We start from the raw sequence: 22,057 nt of genomic DNA, 5'->3' as shown, positions 1-22,057 counted from the left end.
CCCCTCTCTCACACCCCTCCTGCCCACATACACACCTCCTCTCCCACCCCACAACCCTTCCCCCCCCCACCACACCTTATCTCCCCCTGCCCCCCCGTGGTGACTGAGACCCAACGGGTCCCACTTAGTCTAGTTTTTCCTAAAACTCAACGATTTTTCTGTTTGACACTTAATGGATCTGAAAATCTGTACTGTGGTGTGAAAAATAAAATTCCTTCTCCTGTTAGAGACTATCCTGGAGTGTTGCGAGTACTATAAAATGTGACCTAGTTCCTAAATGTTGCACTCTGAACACCACAAACTGCACATGGTATGTAAAGAATCACAGTTTATCTCATTGCAGAACAAACATGGGACTAATCTGGAGGTGTATTAGGGTGTATTGATGCCGTATAAATGTTTATTTTTAAAATGAGCCACCCACTGATATACAATGTGCACCCTTTACCTGTTGCAGATTTACCTTATGGTTGGGAACAAGAAACAGATGAAAAAGGTCAGGTGTACTTTGTTGAGTAAGTAAATGGAGTACTGAAACCAATGAAATTATTTAAGGAAGGGTGCTAATGAATTGGAAGCAGTTTAAATTTTTTACTGGAGTGTGTGGGTTGTTTTCTGAGCAAATATTAGATAGGCTAGGCTTATTCTTGCTGGGTTTTACAAGCATTATTATTGTGGCTCAAGGAGTTAGTTTGGGCTTTCGTGTCCATGTTTTGTTCATTGTAATGTTTACCGAGGCACAGGAAAAAAGCTTATTGTTGCGTGCTATCAAGTCCGCAGTCAGACTACACATGTTGCAATCGAGCTATCCACAGTGTACAGATACAGGATAAAGGGAATAACATATAGTACAAGGTGAAGTCTTCAATGAGGTAGATGGTAGCTTGGGACCACTCTAGTTGTTGATAGGATGGTTCAGTTGCCTGATAGCAGCTGGGAAGAAACTGTCCCTGAATCTAGAGGTATGCAGATTGTGGGACAGTTTCTTCCCAGCCATGTTGCTCTATGTTGGACATCCGCAGAGCCATCCTGTCTAGCCCATTCCCCCTCTTCTGATTTCTCACTCACGATATTCATCAACTCCCCGTTTTGATTCTTTTTGTCACTAAGGAATAATTGACAGTCACCAGTTATCCTCCTAACATACCCTTGAGATGTGGGAGAAAACCAGAGCACCCCACAGAAGCTCACATGGTCACGAGGAGAACCTTTGAACTCCATATGACAACATTTGATGTCAGGTCTGAATCTGTCTCCCTAGACTTGTGAGTTGGCAGAGCTAGCTACTGTGCTACTGTATCACCCATGTAAAAGATTCTGAAGGTCTTAACAGGACGAATGTGGAAAGGATTGCTCCTGATTAGGAGAATCTAGAATCTGTTCCAAAACAAAAAAAAGAAGAATTTGGTAGATTGGGATTGGGATAGAAATCTTAGGAGAAAAATAATTTCTGTAATAGAATCAAAAGGTGCTGGAAAGTCTCAGTTTCTGCAAATTGAAAAGCTTGGTTAGATGATCGTTGGGATATTAGAAACTTAAGGCAAACAGATGTGAACTTTGAATGGAATTGGAAATGGTTGGCAGAATGAATTTGTGGAAAAATGATGCTTGGCAGGATAATTACATACATTGCAATTGTTATCCTCTGTATGATTTTGAAGCGCGCTGGTTTGGATGAAGTACTTTTATATTTATGTCTCACAGGGGACACAAACCTGAGTTGTGTTTGCAATCGGCTGCAGCAAAATTTACTGTCTGTGTGACAGTTTACTGGTCTGATTCTTGGCATTTAATCGATCTTTATTTTATTCTGCTTGAAGAAACTTGTCTGTCTACTAAATTCCAGCCTGACGAAGTGTCTTGATCGGAAAACTTTGCTATTTTGTAATGGTGAATTTGATGATGGATTGTCTGCTTTCATTTTTACTCAGTGTGCCATGGTTGAAATGGGTATTAGTGTAGCGAATCCATTTTATATGTTTACAAAGGCAAAATATCCACCTTCCAGAATGCTAGTTCTCATACCAAGGAATGGATTTATTTAGAGTTATGTGTTGCTGAGGGATTAATCATGTGATATTCATTCAATCTTTAATTTGTAATAAAAAATTGACAATTGCATGCCTACAGTTAGAAAGTTATTGGGGAAAAATGAATAACAACATTGCCCAATATGTTTAAAATCATTCATCATTTTATGTTTGGATATTCCTTGAAATTAATTATTGAAGCTGCTTATAAAATCTTTTCATTTAGTCACATCAATAAAAGAACCACATTCCTGGATCCACGGTTGGCATTTACAATTGAGGAGACATCAGACAAGCCAACTATTCGGCAGCGGTATGACGGTAACAGTGCTGCTATGGAAATTTTGCATGGCCGAGACCTAAGTGGCAAAGTTGTAATTGTCACAGGAGCCAATTCTGGGATTGGTAAGTGCGTAGATCTTGATTAACAAAGAATTATTCTGTAGTTAGAAATAATTAAACATGTTATGTCCCTTTCTTCCTGCAATGAAAAGTTCAATAAAAAAATTAAAACTTTACTTGACATTCTCATGGCAGCTTATTGATGTTTTAGTATTAGGTAAACAAAAGTGCTGGAGAAACTCAGCGGGTACAGCAGCATCTATGGAGCGGAGGAAATAGGCAACGTTTCGGGCCGAACCCCTTCGTCAGACTGAAACGTTGCCTATTTCCTTCGCTCCACAGATGCTGCTGCACCCGCTGAGTTTCTCCAGCACTTTTGTCTACCTTCGATTTTCCAGCATCTGCAGTTCCTTCTTAAAGACTTTTTAGTATTGGTGTCTTATGAACAAAGCATCTTGCCCCTTAACTGTGGCTCCTGAATTACAAATAATTTAAAACAGTGATTTTGTTTCTACATGCCAGGCACTTATTATATACTGACATCAATTTGTCTCAAACATCTTATTTGATATAAAAGTTAATTCTAGTACAGAAGTTTCATTAAATAACCTGCATATTTTAAGCAATTCTCTCCAAAAGCTATGGTGTTTTCAGCAATCCAAAGTAAATACTAATGGAAACGGGCTCTTCAGCCAACTAAGTTGGCACCAGATTCTCCTCAGAAATTAATATCAAGCACACATTTATACTAATATTACACTCATCCCATTTTATTCTCCCCACATTTCTATTTATTTATCTATTTATTTATTTATTTTTATTTATTTAAGAGAAAGAACAAGAAAGGGAAAAAGTGAAAAATGAAAAGATAGGACCCCTAGCCAACCAAAGTAGTGTGGCCAAAGAGTGAATAAAGATATAAGAAATGAAAAAAAAAAAAAAATAAAACAAAAACAAAATAAAAAAGTGGAAATATACCTGCCCCTCTAACACCCCCCCCCCCCCCCCCCCCCCCCCCCACCTCACCTCACCCATAGTTGGATTTAAATCCAAAGTTGTGTTGCGCCATACTATCCTTGTAAAAATTCGGTAAAGGGTGTCCATGTCATGAAAAATTGATCTGGTTTTTCTGCAAAGACAAGCCTAATGTTTTCCAAATGTTGTGTCTTGGACATGTTTGTAATCCACATCTTTACAGTTGGGACTGATGTGTGTTTCCAATATTTAAGTATTAGTTTTATCGCCGTTATCAGGCCATAATTAAGGAAACGTCTTTGAAATAATGTTAGCTCAGAACAGGCTTCTGATGTACCTAGAGTAATCAATTCTGTGTCGGGGTCCAATTTTATTTTAAGTATTTTAGAAAAAACTTCAAAAATTCTCCTCCAGAAATTATGTAACTTTATACAAGAGGCAAAAGAATGAGTTATAGTTGCTTCCTGAAGGAGACATTTATCACAAATATGGGAAACATTTGGGAAGATCTTATTCAGTTTAGACTTTGAATAATATAGTCTGCAGTATTTTACATTGTATTAACGAATGCCTAACATTAAGAGAACAGTTGTGTATATATAGAAGGCTTCCCACCAATGTATATTTTAAAATTGTTAGGCCGAGTTCATCTTCCTAAGCTTGCCTAATTGCTTGATACGATGGGGTTTGTATATTTAAAAGAGTATTATAAAGGTACGATATTAACTGATTTGAATCCGAGTTTCTATTCATGCATCGTCTAGTATGTTTGGAACCATATATTGACAGTCTTGGGTATATGAATTCAGATAGTCTCGTATTTGAAGATATCTAAAGTATTGGCTACCTTTCAGATGATGTTTCGACTGTAATTCTTGAAATGAAAGGAGAATCCCCATCTCATAAAGATCTCCCAGTTTTTTAATTCCTAATCTTTCCCAGTGTGTGAACGCCTTGTCTAAAATAGACGGCTTAAAAGAGGGATTATTGGCGATTGGTGAGAGAAGAGATAAATTTCTCAGTTTAAAGGTTGACTTCACTTGTTTCCAGATTCGTAAGGTACTATGGATAATCGGATTTTTCTCATTTACTGATTTCTTCAGATTTATTGGAGAGAGAAGAATCGCGCCTATATTAAAAGGCGAACAATCTTCTCTCTCCATTCTTAGCCAGTTTACCTGTTGGCATGTGTTAAGTTTTTAATATTCGTTGCCCAGTAATAGTACAAGAAATTAGGGAGAGCCAATCCGCCAATTTCTTTGGGTTTACATAGATGTCGTTTATGGATTCTGTGTGTTTTATACTCCCAAATATAGTTTGTGATCACAGAATTGAGTTTAAAAAAAATGTAGGGAGATAAATCGGTATTGATTGAAATAGATACAGGATTTGTGGAAGGAAGATCATCTTTATGGCATTTACTCTACCTATGAGGGAAATCGGAAGCGTTTTCCAAAATTGAATAAGGGCATTTAGTTTGGTAATTAATGGTGGAAAGTTTGCTTGAAATAGAGAAGTGTATTTTCTAGTTACGTAAACTCCAAGATATTTAAATTTTTCCGTAGCAATTCTAAAAGGAAATTTTAGAAGGTGTATCGGATCTTGAGGCTTTATTGACATAATTTCACTTTTATTCCAGTTTATTCTATATCCTGAAAAGGAACCAAATTCCTCTATAAGATTTAGTATGTTTGGAATACTAACTTTGGAATTAGTGATATATAGTAGTACATCATCTGCATACAACGATATTTTATTGTTAGAATATTTAGTATTATTGCCATGAATATTCGGATGCACTCTTATACTTTCTGCTAAAGGTTCAATCGCAAGGGCAAATAACAAAGGTGATAGTGCACACCCCTGTCTATTGCCCCTGGATAACTGAAATTTAGGTGAGAGTGTTTGATTAGTCAGTATTCTGGCAGTCGGCTTGTCATATAGCAACTTTATCCATGAAATAAAGTTTTCTCCTAATTGAAATTTTTGCAATACTGTAAAAAGATATTTCCATTCTACTTGATCAAATGCCTTTTATGCATCAATGAAATAAATGATAAGTGTTCTTTTATCGTTCTACGTGAGTGCATCATATTAAACAGGGCCTCAAGTTGTTGAACGAGTGTCTCTTGGGCATAAACCCAGTTTGATCAGAACTTATTCATTTATTAACGTAGTTGCTTAGTCTTCTTGCCAGAGTTTTAGCTAATATTTTTTGATCTGTGTTTAGCAAAGCTATTACTCTATATGATCCCAGCTCTTCGAGATCTTTATCTTTTTTGGGTCTGAGTGTAATAGTTGAATCGGCTAAAGTTTGTGGTGGCGTCTTCTTTAAATGTGTATATATAAAGGGCTTGTAAACGGGGGAGATAAAATCATAAATGTTTTAATAAAATTCATTACTAAACCCGACTGGGCCTGGCGTTTTATCATTCTTCACCTAGGTAAAGCCCACATGGTCACAGGGAGAATGCAAATTGTACATGAACAGCATGGAAGTCAGGGTTGACCTTGATTGCTGGAACTGCTAGCTGTGGCAGCAGCTCTACTGGCTAGGCCTCCATGCACTTACAGTATTTCTAGTGAACGAAACAGTCATCTATCATTCAGAAAGTACCTGCCAAGCATGAGGTGATGCTGTCACTGTCTTATCACAGTGTTAATAGGATTCACTAAATTGGAACATAATAGGATTTACCTACAATTTCCTTATTCAGGCTTTTTGTTTCAATGTTTTTTTTCCAGTTTATTAAAATACATTTTCTGTCACCACCAAAATATAGTTTTGCCCTTATGGCATATGGCACCACTGAATGCAGGTCCAAACTATACTTGAAAACAAGCCATGATTTGATAGGCAATGTGTGCTGCATTAATTCATTTCAATTGAGGACAATTCAATTTCTTCATAGTCAGTGACATAATTATTTCGCAAATGCGTCACTTCTCAGTGAAAATTGTGATATTTGGATGTCTCGTGCGTGCTTTAACTATATAGACGAATAGACTGCAGGCATGAGCCATTTGAATGTAGATCAGGCACTTTTGTGAAGTGTAGGAAGACATTTACAGTGTATTCGGAATTCCACCCAGTTTAAGATTCTACCTTCTCGAGATAAAACTGAGAGTATAAAAGTGATCATAGTACTTGAATGTGAATATTTAGTGCTGCAATTTTTTTTGAAAGGGATAGCTGAACATGAAAATCCATGAGTTAGCAAGAGTTTATATGGCTCCCATGTGTTGAATAAATGCAGGGGTCACAGGCGTGAGCATTCATTCATTCAAACTGATCCTTGTCCAAATGTGTTTTAGCATAGATGTCCGTGTGCTGATGGTTTGTTGTAGTTGGCTTGGAAAATAATTCACTAAGTCATAGCTGTGTTTTCATTAAAAGCCAAAGAGCAGTATTTTCTCCAAGCTTGCAAGAGTCAAAATGGTTATTACGAAAGACAGCGTCTCAAGCCTTTAAAAAGTCGAATCAAATGTTCCAAAGATTTTCCATAACTCGTTGCTTAAAAAAATATTAACCAGGTTTGTAGAACCTGATCAATACTTGACACCTTAAGCTTCAGTCGATAGATTATGATGCTTCTTCCTTAGACCTCCTGGATAGCCTTGTGACAGCATATACAGTAGAGATATTTTCATCTGTTAATGTGTGATAATTATGGAGTGATTGAACTAAACAGCATGGTAAAAAGCTCTTTGGCCCACCTTGTCTATTCCGACCAAGCTGGCATTCTGGGCTTGTTCCATTTGCCAGCCTATAACCCAAGCTCTTCCTATCTATTTTTCTTTTGAAAGTTGTAATGGTATCTATTGTTTTCTTTAGCAGTTCATTTCTGATAAGGACTACCTTTTGAGTGAAAAGATTGCCCTGGGGTCCTTCTTAAATATCTCCCCTCTTACCTTCAAGCTGATGCCCTCTGGTTTTAAGATTTTCTACCTGGGAACAAGAATTGAGCGTTACATTATACGTGCCCATCATTATACATCTCAAAAAGGTTACCCCTCAGCCTCGCAGATGAGTTATTTAAGTGTGGTTAACAAATTTAAATAATTTAAAATAATTATTTAAAACAATCAATTTATCAAAAACCTATTTCACTGATAACCAAATTATTAAAAAAATAATTAATTAAAAATTATTCTATGCCAACTACTTTCACTTGATTTTTTCATTCATGTCATAAATTGGTTGGGATTGCATTTGTAGGATTTAGTGTAAAGTTGATAGGCCAAATTTGAAGTGTATTCATTCCTTCCGTTCTGTTCAGGATGACTAAGCTTCACCCCTGGACTTGGCAATGATACCAACAACAGACTAGAAAATCAGATGCTCCTTTGACCTTGTCAGACCAGAGTGCTTTCTATGTTTTGGATACAGGAATGAGCTAGTCTTACCGCATTTATCTGGATCCTTGATAGGACTGCATCTGGCATATTACACCCAGTTTTGGGTACCTTGCCGAAGGATGTACTTGCTATAGAGGAGAGCAGTCATTCACTGGTTCCAGAGATGGCAGGTGTGGTGAATGCAGAAAGATTGACCAGATCACGTCTGTATTTTGTTCTGTTTAGACAAAATGAGAGAGATTCCATCAAAACTTTAAAAGTTTCTACAAGGCTTGTCACGCTAGATTGGAAAGGATGTTTCCCCTTCTGGAGGAGTTGAGGCAGAAGAGTTACAGTCTTAGAATAAGGGACAGACTATTTAGGACTGAGGTGAGGATCCTGAGGTGATTGAATCTTTAGAGTTTTCCACCTGGTCCTTCAGTTCCTTCTAAACAGAAATTGATTTATGGATATGAAAAGAATCAAGGAATGTAGGCAGAATGCACGGTTAGCCATGATTTTGATGAATAGTGCAGCCTGTTTGAACAGCTGCAAGACCTGACCCACGCTCTGTATTGTGTTCTTGGTCAGATGCTGAACTCAGGAACATGCTGACCGACGCCTTGTTGTTATCTGGCAGTTCTGTCTGGGTTGGAGAGAAGCATGACCTGGGCCAGCATTTCGATCAGTGCCTTCAAGGATTACTGGCCAAGGATGTATTTCAATTCCTCTCACATCTTCTGATGCTGTTCATGTGTGGATTGAATTAAAATGAGCAAAATGTAATCACTAATTTCCCTTTTCTATGGTCTGTTCAATAATGGGTATCATGTGGCCATGTGATCAATTAATTACATAGAGGAATCAGAGCAGATCAGATGATCGATGAAGGACCTAGAAATGTCAGTATGTCGCCAGTGTTCAACCGTTTGAAAGAATTACTGTGCTTTGATCGACATAGTTGGCAGGGGAGACACAATCACTAAACCATCTGGAAGCCAAATTTGATAAAAGTTGAGTAAATACCCACCACCTCACAGAAGTTGAGGTTTTGAATCTGGACACACTGTCGAGCTATGTGTAGCTGCCAATTTGCAACTTGACTCTATTTTGCAGGTGCTGTTTCATATAGTGATGAATTGTGTTAAAGTGTACGTAACTGGACTGATCTGGTGAGAGGCTAAGTTAGTTGGGTTGGAGTTGTGTTGGAATAAGAAAAACACAAAGCCATTTATGAAAACACAGAATTGGCTTTATGTTCACTGGAGGAATGGGGGCACATTATATCCCTTATCTAAAAAAACATGAGGTAATAATTAGGACTTCAACTAGCCTGTTTGGTTTTAACCCAAATGCAACTCATAAAAATACTTGCTGCACAGAAAAAATACAAGTGTATCCAGTTGAGGCAAACCAAGATCTCTTTATTATTCTAAAGGTTAATGGACATGTTCAGTTTTATTGTTTCATAGTTCAAGTCAGTTTTTGAGAAAACTCTGCATAATAAGAAGTTTGTTTTTCTTCATATGGCATTTGTAAATACTTGTTGTAAAACAAACCTTAAATTGATGTGATTTTAGTACCAAACTTTGCTATCTTTCTTCAGTTTAATATTTTTGATGCTGAAACCACCATTACATTAGAATTTATTCCTGAACACCCCTCACTAAGTTTCTGTCAGTAATTATTACCATGAACTTACTAGATTGTTGAAAAAAACAACACTTCTGGATCATTGATATAATTTAGAGATGAATATCTATCATCATTACTTGGTGTCGTTGTGGCTATTCCTCCAGGTCGAGGATGATGGTCTATGTTCTGTTGTTTGTATGGTCTCCCAGGTGGCTTATGAGTCCAATCCTGGCTTTGAAAGTTCTTTGACATTCTGGCCAGGTAATTCCAGATGGCAGATCGGGCTTTGGTTGCTGCTGCCTCTCTGCGTTTTGTTCTCTTTTCTTCTAATTCTGAGCATCCCTTGGCTTTGAAGGTCGCTGTTCCTCCTTGGATGATGGTTCACCAGAGTTTCCTGTCCTTGGCATTGGTTTCCCAATTGTCAATGTCGATTTCACATTTCTGGCTTTTAAAGCGTCTTTGAATCTCTTCTTTTTCTGCCTCTTTTACGTTTGACTTCTTTAAGCTGGGAGTAGAAGGTTTGCTTTGGTAGACGCTCGTCTTCCATCCGAACAACATAACCGAACCATCTTAGTTGGTTCTTGATGACAAAGGCTTCGATGCTAGATGTTTTTGCTTCATTTAGCACGCTGACATTGGTTCTTCTGTCTTTCCAGCTGATATTTAAGCTGCTTCGAAGACATAGTTGATGGAACTTTTCAAGTGTTTTCAGATGGCGTTGGTATGTTGTCCAGGTTTCTGATGCATACAGGAGCGTTGGAATCACCACTGCCTTGTACACTAACATTTTAGTGTCTGTTCGGATGTCACGATTTTGAAAGACTCTCGTTCGAAGACGTCCAAAAGCTGTTCCAGCATACTTCAGACGATGTTGGATCTCGTCATCAAGGTCGACATTGGGGGAGAGGTGACTTCCAAGGTACGGAAAGTGATCCACATTTTCCAGGGTTGTTTCACCAAGTTGAATTGATGGTTCTTTCTGATTTATCTCAGTTGGTGACGGTTGGTAGATAACCTGAGTCTTCTTGGAGTTGATGGTAAGTCCAAGTTTTGTGTATGCACTGTTGAACGCATATAGTTGTCATCTGTGTATTGGAACTCGATGAGGGAGCTCATAGATGTCTTAGTTTTGGACTTGAGACAGGCAAGATTGAAAAGTCTGCCATCTGTTCTGTAGACTATTTCGATTCCTGAGGGTAGGTCGTCCTGGATGATGTGGATGGTTGTCGCAGTGAAGATGGTGAACAGGGCAATCACATATCCCTGTTTCACTCCTGATCTGACTTGGCTCACAGTTGCTGTTGCTGGCCATGACTGTGGCAAGCATGTCATCGTGGAGGAGTCTCAGGATTCAAATGTACTTTTCAGGACATCCATAGGTGGACAGGACGTCCCATAAGAGTTCCCTTGATACCGAGTCGAAGGCCTCAGTGAGGTTGATGAATGCCATGTACAAAGGTTGAAGTTGTTCACAACATTTTTCTTGTAGTTGACGCATTATGAAGATCATGTCGGCAGTCCCACGTGATGGTCTAAAACCGGCTTGTGTTTCCGGAAGGATCTTCTCAGCTAAAGGCTTGAGTCGGTTGTTCATGATGCGGGCGAGGACCTTGCTTGCTGTTGCTAATAGGGAAATTCCACCGCTAGTTTCCGCAGTCAAATCAATGGCCTTTCCTTTTGTAGATGGTAACGATTGCTGAGTCTTTAAAGTCTCCTGGTAGGTCTTCATTTATCCAGATCTTGATGAGAAGTTGATGCAGTTGGTAATGGAACAGGTTACGTCCAATTTTGCAGACCTCAGCTGGTATTCCGTCGAGTCCAGCTGCTTTGTTGTTTTTCAAGGTTTCGATGGCTTCCTTGACTACTTCAAGTGATGGTATTCTGCTTAGGGAGTCGTCAACAGGCTGCTTTGGAATGTTGTTGATCACATTCCTGTCAAATGAGGCAGTTTGATTTAGAAGATCTTCAAAGTGCTCCCTCATCTAGAATTGGTCAGCATTGCTCTTCAGGATGGTTGACCCATCTTTGCTTTTGAGAGGGGCTTGACCCTGAGTGGATGGACCAAAAATGGCTTTCGTGGCATTGAAAAAGCCTCGAGTGTCGTTGGCGTCTGCTATTTGTTGGATTTCCTGAGCTTTCTCCCTCCACCATTGGTTTTTCAGGTGTCGGGTGCTCTTCTGGACGGCAGCCTTGCATTCGTGATAGCACTTCCTTTTGGAGGCCGACTGTTGGTCATTTTGTACGGTGATGAAAGCTTTTCTCTTTTCATCAATTAGTTGTTGGAGTTGGTTGTCATTATCATCGAACCAATCCTGATGTTTTTTTTACTTGAACTCAATTGTTTCCTTGCAGGATGATAGCGCTTTTCAATAGATGATAGAAGAATATCTATCATCATTACTTGGTCTGACCAACATGTGGCTACACCCCCATTGCAATTTGGTTAACTCAGTGATTTGTTTTGGTGTTTGAAGTTTACTGAATTGGTAAACATAGTTGAGTTAAGCACTTAATAGAATTTTAAAGGTTTAAATGCTATGCTCAAGTTGTTATGTGGTGGGATGTGTGATTACCCCATGATTAATCTGGAATTTTACAGCCCTTTAAATATATATATCTATCAATTAGAGCAATCTGATGTGAAATAAGTGGAGATTCAAAATCCAAATATGAGCAATTGTTTCTATCATCAATGAACCATTGAATTCTGAGCTACTCATCTCTGAAACGAGCATTCAATATTATTGTGATATTACAATATTATTGTGATATTACAAGATATTTCAACTGTGGTGCAATGCACTTGACATAATTCAAAAAGTACATGTATAAATGTTTCCAGGTTGCCAGTGATGCCAAGGCCATTTGATCTATGCATAATTAAAATTGCTTTTTTATTTAACCCTTGCTTTAACTTTAGAGAGTCGTGCATTGTGTCGCCTCTGTCAGTTTCAGTCAACGTTTGAACTTCTTTTGGTAATAGCCAACTTTGATAATTTTGAGGTTGAGACTGTTGGATGCCATTTCCCAATAATTCGGATTGAAGCTTTTGTGATGAGGGAATTTAAGAAAGTTGTGTTCTGTGAGATGGGTAAGAGATAATGGGTAAAATATCTGCATAATGTAATTTTGTTCAATTCACCCTACTCCAAGATTGTTGTCAGTTTATTGAGCATTAAACTGAATGGCTTTTTCCCCATTCTACAATTTAAAATACAATCCTGTCCCCTTTCCCTCACCCCTATCGAAAGGTGGTGCGGTGGTGGTTTGTTGGAACTGAATGGGGTTTATATGCAAGCAGTTACTTCTTGAATTGTCATTGATCAGCAAATACTCAATTTTGATTTGACGTTGTTAATTTCTTATTGGGTATCCTGTGGGAGGATGGAATAACACTTCTGTGATTTTGTTATGATAAGCTAGAGTCTTTTCTGATTCCTGCTGGTGGATGTTATATTCTGCGGTGCACTTTGGATAAAATATGGCAGAGCCATGTGTGATTTTGAATGACGGGGATGTTGTCACATGGCAAGGGCACCAGTGCAACAGAATGTAATCTTGCAGATGATATCAAGCCTGTCTTGTTGAAATGTCAGCATCTTGATGATAATTTCATCACAGTTCTGATTTAACAATTTTTAGTTAATAACGAAGCACTGAGGAGTCAGGAGGTGAGCCATTCAAATTTTTGCTTAAAAATAGCTATACAGAAAGGAAACGGGCCCAACTTATCCAAGCTGACCAAGATGCTCAATCGAAGCTCGTCCCATTTGCCCACATTTAGTCCATATCTCTAAACCTTTCCTATCCATGTACCTATCAAAATACCTTTTAAATGTTGTTATTATACCTGCCTCAACTGCCTCCTATGGGAGCTAGTTCCCGATAATCACCACTCCGTGAGTGAAAAAAATGCTCTGGTTCCCATTAAATCTTTCCCCTCTTGTCTTAAACCTCTGTCCTTTGTTCTTGATTCCCTACCCTGGGTAAAATACTTTTTGCATCACCCTACCAATTCTCCTCATGATTTTAAACACCTATCAGATCATCCCTAAGCCTCATGCACACCAAGGAACACATTCACATTCCTAGGTTGGTCTTGTGAAAATATATTAGAAAGGCCTTAATATGTATATATATCTCCAGAATTTATTGAAGGATGAGAAAGGAGAAAAGCTAGTCTGAGGAAATTGATAATTGGCTTTTGTTTTAAACATCTATGATAGGAAACCTATGATAGCTTTAAATACTTTCAAACTATAACATTGCAACTCAGTTCCTGTATCTTGAGAGCATTGAATGCCGCTTTCCATTGGAGGGCAGTCTTGTTCTTTGCTTTAAAATTGAAATTTGCTTTGATTTAAAATCAATTCCTATCACTGGAAAGTATATTTTATTTCACAATCCTATATTTTATTAAAATTAATTAATTAAATTTTAAATTTTATTAAAATAAAACCGAGGATGAATGTAACATTACAGAAAAATTTAATTTTTTTGTGAGATTACAAATTTCTCAAGTTTTTCCAGGGTTTATATCACCTGGAGCCAAAAGTACATATGACTTACTCAAAGTTTAACCCCATTGATCCTGCACTGACTGCATCAGATATGCTGAACTGGCCCGGGGTTGAGATGTATTTTGATTCATCTCTTTATGCTTGCTTCCTTGGAATTTAAAAAAAAATGGCTCCACACTCAACTGTCCTTCGTTTCCGAACCTTGCTTCTCTATTTTCCTGATAGCTTTGTGTCTCAATTATCCTTTAAAAAAAAAGAGGGAATACCATGTAAATTCAGTTTGTTGTAATTAGTAAGCCAGGTTGATAAAGTCTGACTTATTTTTTTATGTCCCATAAAAGTCATTGTGTATGTGTGGTGTTGTTATACATAGCACCTTGACTAATCTGATAGAACAGACTTAATAAATAAAATGATCTTTGATTTGATTAGGAAATTAATGTTTTTGAGGTAACCCTTCCTAAGTTAAGAAATTAAGTTCTGAGGTAACTTAAAAAATGTCTTGTATTTTACAGAAAGGGAATATTTGAGCAGGTAGTGCCATAATTTTTGAAGAATTTGTATCAGTAAAGTTTGCATTTTTCATAGTGCCAGTAATCAAAACATACATGAAAAGACTGTGCTATATCTAGAATTGCAATATAATTTCTTTGGAAATCTTATAGTTGTTGTATTAGCCATATCAGTAAAATAAAATGTTTCATTTATGATGTTGTAAAGTTCATTGTTGTGCTTCTGATAATAACTTTTATTTTATTCCCTTGTTTCTATATTATAGTCTTGGATGGCTGACTTTTGGTATTTTCAGCACCTACAATAGTCACACAGATCTAGCTGAAAATAGTTTGAGAAGTTCTGACTTGAAAGTCCAATTTTAGAATCCTTTACAGCTTTAAACGGAATAACAAACGTTTTCTTGAATAAACTGATACCACCTACTTCTGTGATGAGTAATTCTATTCTAACCAAGAGAAGCAAAATCTTATCTCTATAAAAATGTAGGATTCATTAAAAAGGATTAATGTGGTAATGGATTTTTCTGTCCAAAAAGCTACAGGAATATGAAACACAATTTTAATTGTGGCTATACCTTTTGACAATTGGGCACTAAATGTCAGTCTTAATGCAAAGTCTGAAGGGCTAACCATCGAACATAGAACCGTACAGCACAGGAACAGAAACTTTGGCCCACATTTAAAACATTTTAACTTCCTCTCCCATTCCCAATCTGACCTTTCTGTCCTGGGCGTCCTCCATTGTCAGAGTAAGGCCCAGCGCAAATTGGAGTAACAGCACCTCATATTTCGCTTAGATAGCTTACACCCCAGCGGTAAGAACATTGACTTCTCTAACTTCAAGTAGCCCTTGCTTTCCCTCTCTCTCCATCCCCTCCCCCTTCCCAGTTCCCCCACCAGCCTTACTGTCTCCGACTACATTTTATCTCTGTACCGCCCACTCCGCTGACATCAGTCTGAAGAAGGGTCTTGATCCGAAACGTCATCCATTCCTTCTCTCCTGGAGTAACTCAGCTGCCTGTCTCGCTGAGTTACTCCAGCATTTTATGTCTACCTTTGGCCCACATCTTGTGCTGAGCATAATGTTGAATTAAATTAATTCCTTCTGCCTGGACATAACCCTCCATACCCTGCATATTCATGTGAATATCTAAAAGCATCTTAAAAGCATCTATCGTATCTGCTTCCACCACCCGTAGAAGTAACAGAGTTGGTGTGCCTTCTTGGCCACAGCATCAAAGTGGTGGACAAGGACAAATTGTTGATGGTATTTAGAAACTTGACCATCTCCACCTTAGCACCATTGTTACAGACTGGGGTGTATGCTCCATTCTGCTTCCTTCATTTTGCTGACACTGAGGGAGACATTGCAGTCTAGACACCATGCTACTTTGCTCTATATCTCCTTCTTTTGTTGTGTCGCATCATTGTTTGCGATCTGGCCCACTACGGTGATATCATCTATAAATTTGTAAATGGAATTAAAGCAGAATGTGTATTGCAGACACAATAAAGGCTGAGAATGCAGTGTTGCGGGGCATCAGTGTTGAGAATTATCATAGGGAATGATTTGTCACCTATTGTTACTGATAGCAGCCTAGGGGTCAGGAAATCAAGGATTCAGATGGTGAGGGGTGGATGATGAATTCTAATTCCAGCAGTTTAGGGATGAGTTTGATTGGTATAATGATGTTGAAGACAGAACTATAATCAATAAATCCAGATGTTCCAGGGATGAGTGTCGGGCTAAGGAGATGGTGTCTGCTGTGGTCCTTTTCCTCCAATAGCTGAATTGCACTGGATCAAGGTTTTCTTGGGGGCTGGAGTTTATGTGAGACATGACCAACTTCTTAAAGCACTTTGTGATGATGGATGTCAGTACAACTGGACGGTAGTTATTATGTTATTAAACTTGTTTTTCTTTGGCACTGTCATGTTAATGGCCTTCCTAAAACTTGGCCATTTCCAGCTAGCCTTTTGGCTCATTTATTTAATTAATCCAGCAATTCACATCAGTCTCTGCTCACTTCCGGCCTTCTCCATTGTACCATCGTTTGATAAATTATTTCAGAGTTTCTCCCTTGTGATCCTATCCAGTAGTCCATTTCTATTTATTGATCATTCTGTGGGAGAAAAATGTATTGATCTTGGTCTTGTATTTGTCCGTACTATTTTAAACCAGTGTTCTTTTGTTTTGCTGTTTTGATTTAACTGTGTTTCATATTTGCTTGTACTACATTGCTAACAGCCCTGAGTGTCTTTCTAAGGTCAAGCTGTTGCCATAGACCATAGTATGAGCTGCCACAAGATAGTATGCACACTCCTCTTTAATGTATGTACAGCATTGGCTGATTATCTAACCTAATGTCCCAAGTAATCAATGATCATTTAAGACTTTCTGTTCTGAGATTGAAGTAATGCATTCCAATTAATTTATGACTAATCTAGACAGCACCCAGAATTGTATATTCCATTTGAAGAGTAAAGAAGCCACATTTTGTACAACATATTAATTGAAATGAGAAATGAGTTGGTCATTGTTTCAAACCTGGACACAAAGTGCTGGAGTATCTCAGCGGGTCAGACAACATCCTTGGAGAACATAGAGATGTGACGTTTCAGTTCGGGTCCCTTCCTCGGTCTATTTCAAACCTGTCTATCCTGTTGGATCATTGCACTGCACAAGAAAAGTGTCATCAAGAAAGATAAAATTAATTGTAGAAACAACGCCTCAACAAAAATAGTGAATTGCATGTGGGACATTGATCTAAATGACATTCGGGTTACAATTTTTATACTGTTTTTCTGCTTCTGAATATATTTGCCTTGTAAAGGAATTTTTTAAGGTGAGAGGGGCAAAGCTTAAAGCTGATGAATGTGACAAATCTTTTACGCAGTGAGTGGTGGGTGGCCAGAACGCACTGCCAGGGTTCATGATTGAGACAGATATGATCGTGACATTTAAAAGACTTTTAGATAGGCACATGGATATTCAGGAAATGGAGGGATATGGATCACATGCAAACAGAAGAGATTAGTTTAATTTGGCATCATGTTCGGCATCAACATTGTGGGCCAAAGTGCCGTCTCCTGTGTGGTACTGTTCTATGTTCTATTTTATCCATGCAAAGAAAATGAGAATGTTGACTGAACTTCTGGCTGCCTTTAAACCTGGGCGATCTTTGACCACTGCCAAGTATAGCACCTCTTGACATTCCAATAGCAGCCAAAGCTAAAACAAGTGAACATTTTTATTGAGCGTTGCCATCCTGCTTTAAATTTTATTGAACTTTGCCATCTTGCTTCTAAACTAAGGTTGAGAACTTCCTGTACTCTGTCAATATTCCTGACATGTATGAAGCAGGGACGTGCGGGCAGGGGAGGCAGAGCCTCACCTGTCATACTCCCAATGAAAATAGCTGTTAAGAAAAGTAAAGAAAAATAATAATAAAATAAAATAAATATAAAGATTTTTCCACTGATCTGTTATAAATGTCATTTCTATATGAATCTAATCATATTTTATCGCCAAATTTGCGCAGCTCCGCTGCAAATACAGGGAGAGATGAGAGGTGAGGCAGCGACGAGCTGAGCCTCCTATCTGATTGTGCAACCCCTCAGAAACTGCCTGGAGCGCAGGCAATAAGCGTGTGCCTGTTACTATCTCTATGTATGTCATCAATGTAATGTTTGTAAACCCCGTCATTACATGTCCTTACCTTCCATAGTCCAGGTAACTTATTTCACATATAAATATACTAAATTTGTGCTCGCTGGTCTCATCATAAAACTGCAATGAAAAAGCACGAGGGGAGGCAGCGATCACATCTGCCTCACAAGGCGGCGTGTCTTGAGCCCAGTGGAGGAAGAGCGAGCGTCAATTACGTAGGCTCAGCCCACGTAATTGACTCTGCCTCGCTCTCCCTCCCCATTAGCTAGCCTAAGCAGCAGCGGCGCAGTACTGGATTCCACCGCTGGCGGCGCTGACCAAAGATCATAGAGCCGAGGAAGATACGCCACTCGGCGAAAAAACGGTCATTGGTAAGGTAGACTTAGAAAGTTATTAGATTTAAAAAAAAATAGATCTATACTTATCACAATAATAAAGTCATCAATTTCTGTACTTCTGTACATTTTTGTTTTTGTTCTTGTAAGGCAGGAATCTCCAAAATATTGCCCGTGGGACACATCAACCCATCATGAGATTTTTCAAGCTCAGATTCGAGTCGGGGAACACGGCGGCCCGGGGCTGCTCTAGTTGTTAGCGGCTAGATCCCTCGAATTGTCAGAGCCGAGACATCACTGGGCCACCATGAAGAAGGGTGGAATGGTGGGGGGTTCGGCGGCGGTCAGAATGGGATGGCTGCGGGTTATAATGTGCCATCGTTCTCTCTCTCTCTCTCTCTCTCTCTCTCTCTCTCTCTCTCTCTCTCTCTCTCTCTCTCTCTCTCTCTCTCTCTCTCTCTCTCTCTCTCTCTCTCTCTCTCTCTCTCTCTCTCTCTCTCTCTCTCTCTCTCTCTCTCCTCTCCCTCTCTCTCTCTCTCTCTCTCCTCTCTCTCTCTCTCCTCTCTCTCTCTCTCTCTCTCTCTCTCTCTCTCTCTCTCTCTCTCTCTCTCTCTCTCCTCTCTCTCGTCTCTTCTCTCTCTCCCTCCCAGCCACGGCTTCACCCCTCTCTCTCTCGGGGAGACGCGGTGATCAACACAGGGAGGGCCGAGCCACTGATACTAGCCAGTGCCTCCCCTTCCATTGACCTCACCGCACGTCACTGGTATGAAGTAGTAGAGAATTAACAGCTTAGATCTTCATAATAAACCTCAATGATCTGATATCAAACTTGTTGAACGTCTCCCCAGGTTGAGCCTCTTAATCATGATCAATCTGACAAACTCTTAATTAATCACTGATACTGATCTTTAAAATATAATGATGCAGAAATGGAGTCTGAAGTGATGGGAATTTGGTGATGTTCAGTTGTGGTGATGAGCCACAAATGAATGGCTCTGTGGCCTACTTCAGTTTGGGTTATTCCGTATGATTAATCTCACCAAAATATGTTGATAATGTTAAATGGAGTTTTGAGGGATGGAAGAATTTGTATTTGTGGTTGCCTCTTAAGACTGGAAAGTGTTTTTAGTCCTTTTCATAATGCAGAAGCTGACCTTGATGATGGTTTCCAACCAGTGGTAGAATATTTCTTATTTCATAATAGGTCCAAAGTATCATTTACTAAATAAATCTTGTCTTAAATATTTTAGCTTTTTTTGTGGAAAACACAAAATTCTATGCAAAATCCATTTGATTACAAGGTTGCTTGGTAAAACAACATTTAAGATCCTTGCACGTTGCCATACAGAATTCATTTTGGTTGGCTCTTATGAGTTATTTTACGTTCCAAGAATAACTGATGTTTCTAAAGCACTTTAAAGCACTTGGGCTAGGGCAGGATGTAGTTGGATATGAATACAAAGGAATGCAGAACAGAATTAATTACTAGAATTATAGTTGGGCTCAACTTTGCAAACTTAAAGGAAAAGTGGTGACAGAGTTGTTGAAATGGAACTTACAGAGATCCAAGTTAATAGATATAAATTAGAAGTTTGAATTATTTGCCAGAACTTTCAAGTCGGCGACCTAATTGGCGAGTTTAGAAGAGTTTGTCCTCGACTCATAATTACAGATGGTCGACACGAGGTCCTAGTAGGTCTTTGTAACTCCTTCATGCTCGAGAGTAGTCCCTGCGTACTCTAGGCCTCAGCTAGGTCGCGGCGTATTTTTCACATGCTGAGAAATGCCCGCGAGTAAAAAAAGGTTGCCGTGGAAAAAATGTATATATTTTTTACTCGTAGATTTAGTCGTAGTAGGTCGGCATGTTATTCGTAGGTAATCGAGGGTAGACAAAGGTAGTCAAAGGTAGTCGTAGATTGTCTTCAACAAAGTCGAAGGAGGTCGAAGGAGGTCTTCAACATGACACTTTTTCAAACTCTCCTAAACTCTTCTAAACTCGCCAATTAGGTCGCCACAGTGCGACAGCCCCTCAAGTTACTGTGGTTTTTGTTCAGCTGAAATTTTAGTTGTTTCAGAATCTCCATTTTTTTTTCTCTACTATTTAGCCCTTGTATGATACCAGTGAATGCTTTTTTTTTTTAGGGTAACTTTTATCAAAGAGAAACAGTGGAAGTTTGCATTTTAGATTTATACTATTTTTACACAGATTGATCTATAAATTACTCTTTTTACCTGTGCCAGTGAAAGTGCTTTGAAAATGAACTTCAGATATCCCACAACTCAAAGATCAAAAATGCCAAAACCACTGGAAAATTCATTGTGGGCAAATGTAAGATTATTCAATTAGTGAAAGATTTGCTGGTTTCATATTTGAACTTACGATAATTCACAATAATGAACAGAAAATTATTTAATACAGTGAGCTTGCATTATTGTACTTGATTAATTAGTAACACCGAGAATTGTCTGGCTCCAGCTTAGAGCTTTTGCTAATTCTTTTGAGGGAGTCAAGGGCCTGTCCCACTAACTCGACTTTTCAGCTACTTCAGGCATTCGCCTGAAAAACCTCGAGCTGGATCGAGCGTCAGCAATGAAACCGCGAGCCGGATCGACTGTCTGTGCGCGCGCACACACACACACACACACACACACACACACACACACACACACACACACACACACACACACACACGCACACACACACACACACACACACACACACACACCCTTGGTGATCATGGTGCGACCTCGTGTCGACCTTAAAGGGCCTATCCCACTATGGCAACCTTATTGGCAAGTTTAGGAGACCGTCATGGTTTTGTTGAATCGACCAAAAGTTGGCATCCTTCGACTATGTAGAAGACATCCTACGACCTCCTTCAACTTTGTAGAAGACCTCCTACGATTATGTAGAAGACCTCCTTCGACTATGTAGAAGACTAGCTTTGACTATCAACGAAGCATTGAAACCAGCAAAGGCGATATACTAACACTATCTACGACTATCTCGACTACCTTCGATTATCTACGATAACCTACCATAACATGCCGACCTACTATGACCTACTTCGACTAAACCTACGACTACAAATGTATCGGTTTTCTCCATGCCGACCAATTTTTCGTCGCAGAAGATTTTTAAACATGTTGAAAAAATTTCCGCGACCATACTGAGGCCGCAAGTAGTAACCACTAAGCGGGAACTACTCTCGACCATGAAGGAGACTCACCAGAGACCATCTAGGACCATGTGTCAACCATGTTGTGAGCTTGTGGCGAGCGCAGAGTCTCCTAATAAGGTCACCATAGTGGGACAGGCCCTTAACCCCCAAGGTTACATTTGCCATAATGTAGTTTTGTGCTTATCAGCGTGGAGATGGAAACTAATCTCAAACTGAGTGGTAAAGTCATTGATAAAATAACATCTAAGCATGAGGAAATGGACTATCATGAAGGGAACCTAAAGAGCTCTAATTTAACTGTTCAGCTGTGTGACTATTACATGTATTCTGCTACAACACGTGCTTCCATAACGCATTTTGTATTTAATGCGATTGATGAATCTGGGAACACTATTTGTATTATGCTGGCCGAGTTGGTTATAATGCGATTTCCAGTGGGAACTAGAGAACTACTTAAAAGTTACTTTGGCAATTGACAATCAGAAAAAAAAGATGTCTAGGGAGAAAAAAATCAG

The 22,057-nt window shown here is 39.0% G+C and overlaps 1 protein-coding gene across 6 annotated transcripts in view; it reads left to right on the top strand.

The window, feature by feature from the left end:
• Positions 1-22,057, top strand: part of wwox (WW domain containing oxidoreductase) — a 977,325-nt gene that overhangs the window by 46,685 nt on the left and 908,583 nt on the right. For all 6 annotated transcript variants that reach the window (XM_055648843.1, XM_055648844.1, XM_055648848.1 and 3 more), the window contains exons 3-4: positions 458-515; positions 2,257-2,435. In XM_055648843.1, coding sequence (XP_055504818.1) covers positions 458-515; positions 2,257-2,435 — 237 coding nt within the window. The remainder of the gene's footprint in view (positions 1-457; positions 516-2,256; positions 2,436-22,057) is intronic.

This window comes from Leucoraja erinacea, chromosome 17 (assembly GCF_028641065.1).
Source record: "Leucoraja erinacea ecotype New England chromosome 17, Leri_hhj_1, whole genome shotgun sequence".
NCBI classification, from domain to species: domain Eukaryota; kingdom Metazoa; phylum Chordata; class Chondrichthyes; order Rajiformes; family Rajidae; genus Leucoraja; species Leucoraja erinaceus.
Note: the sequence above shows the minus strand (reverse complement) of the source record. Positions and strands in the feature narration are given on the sequence as shown.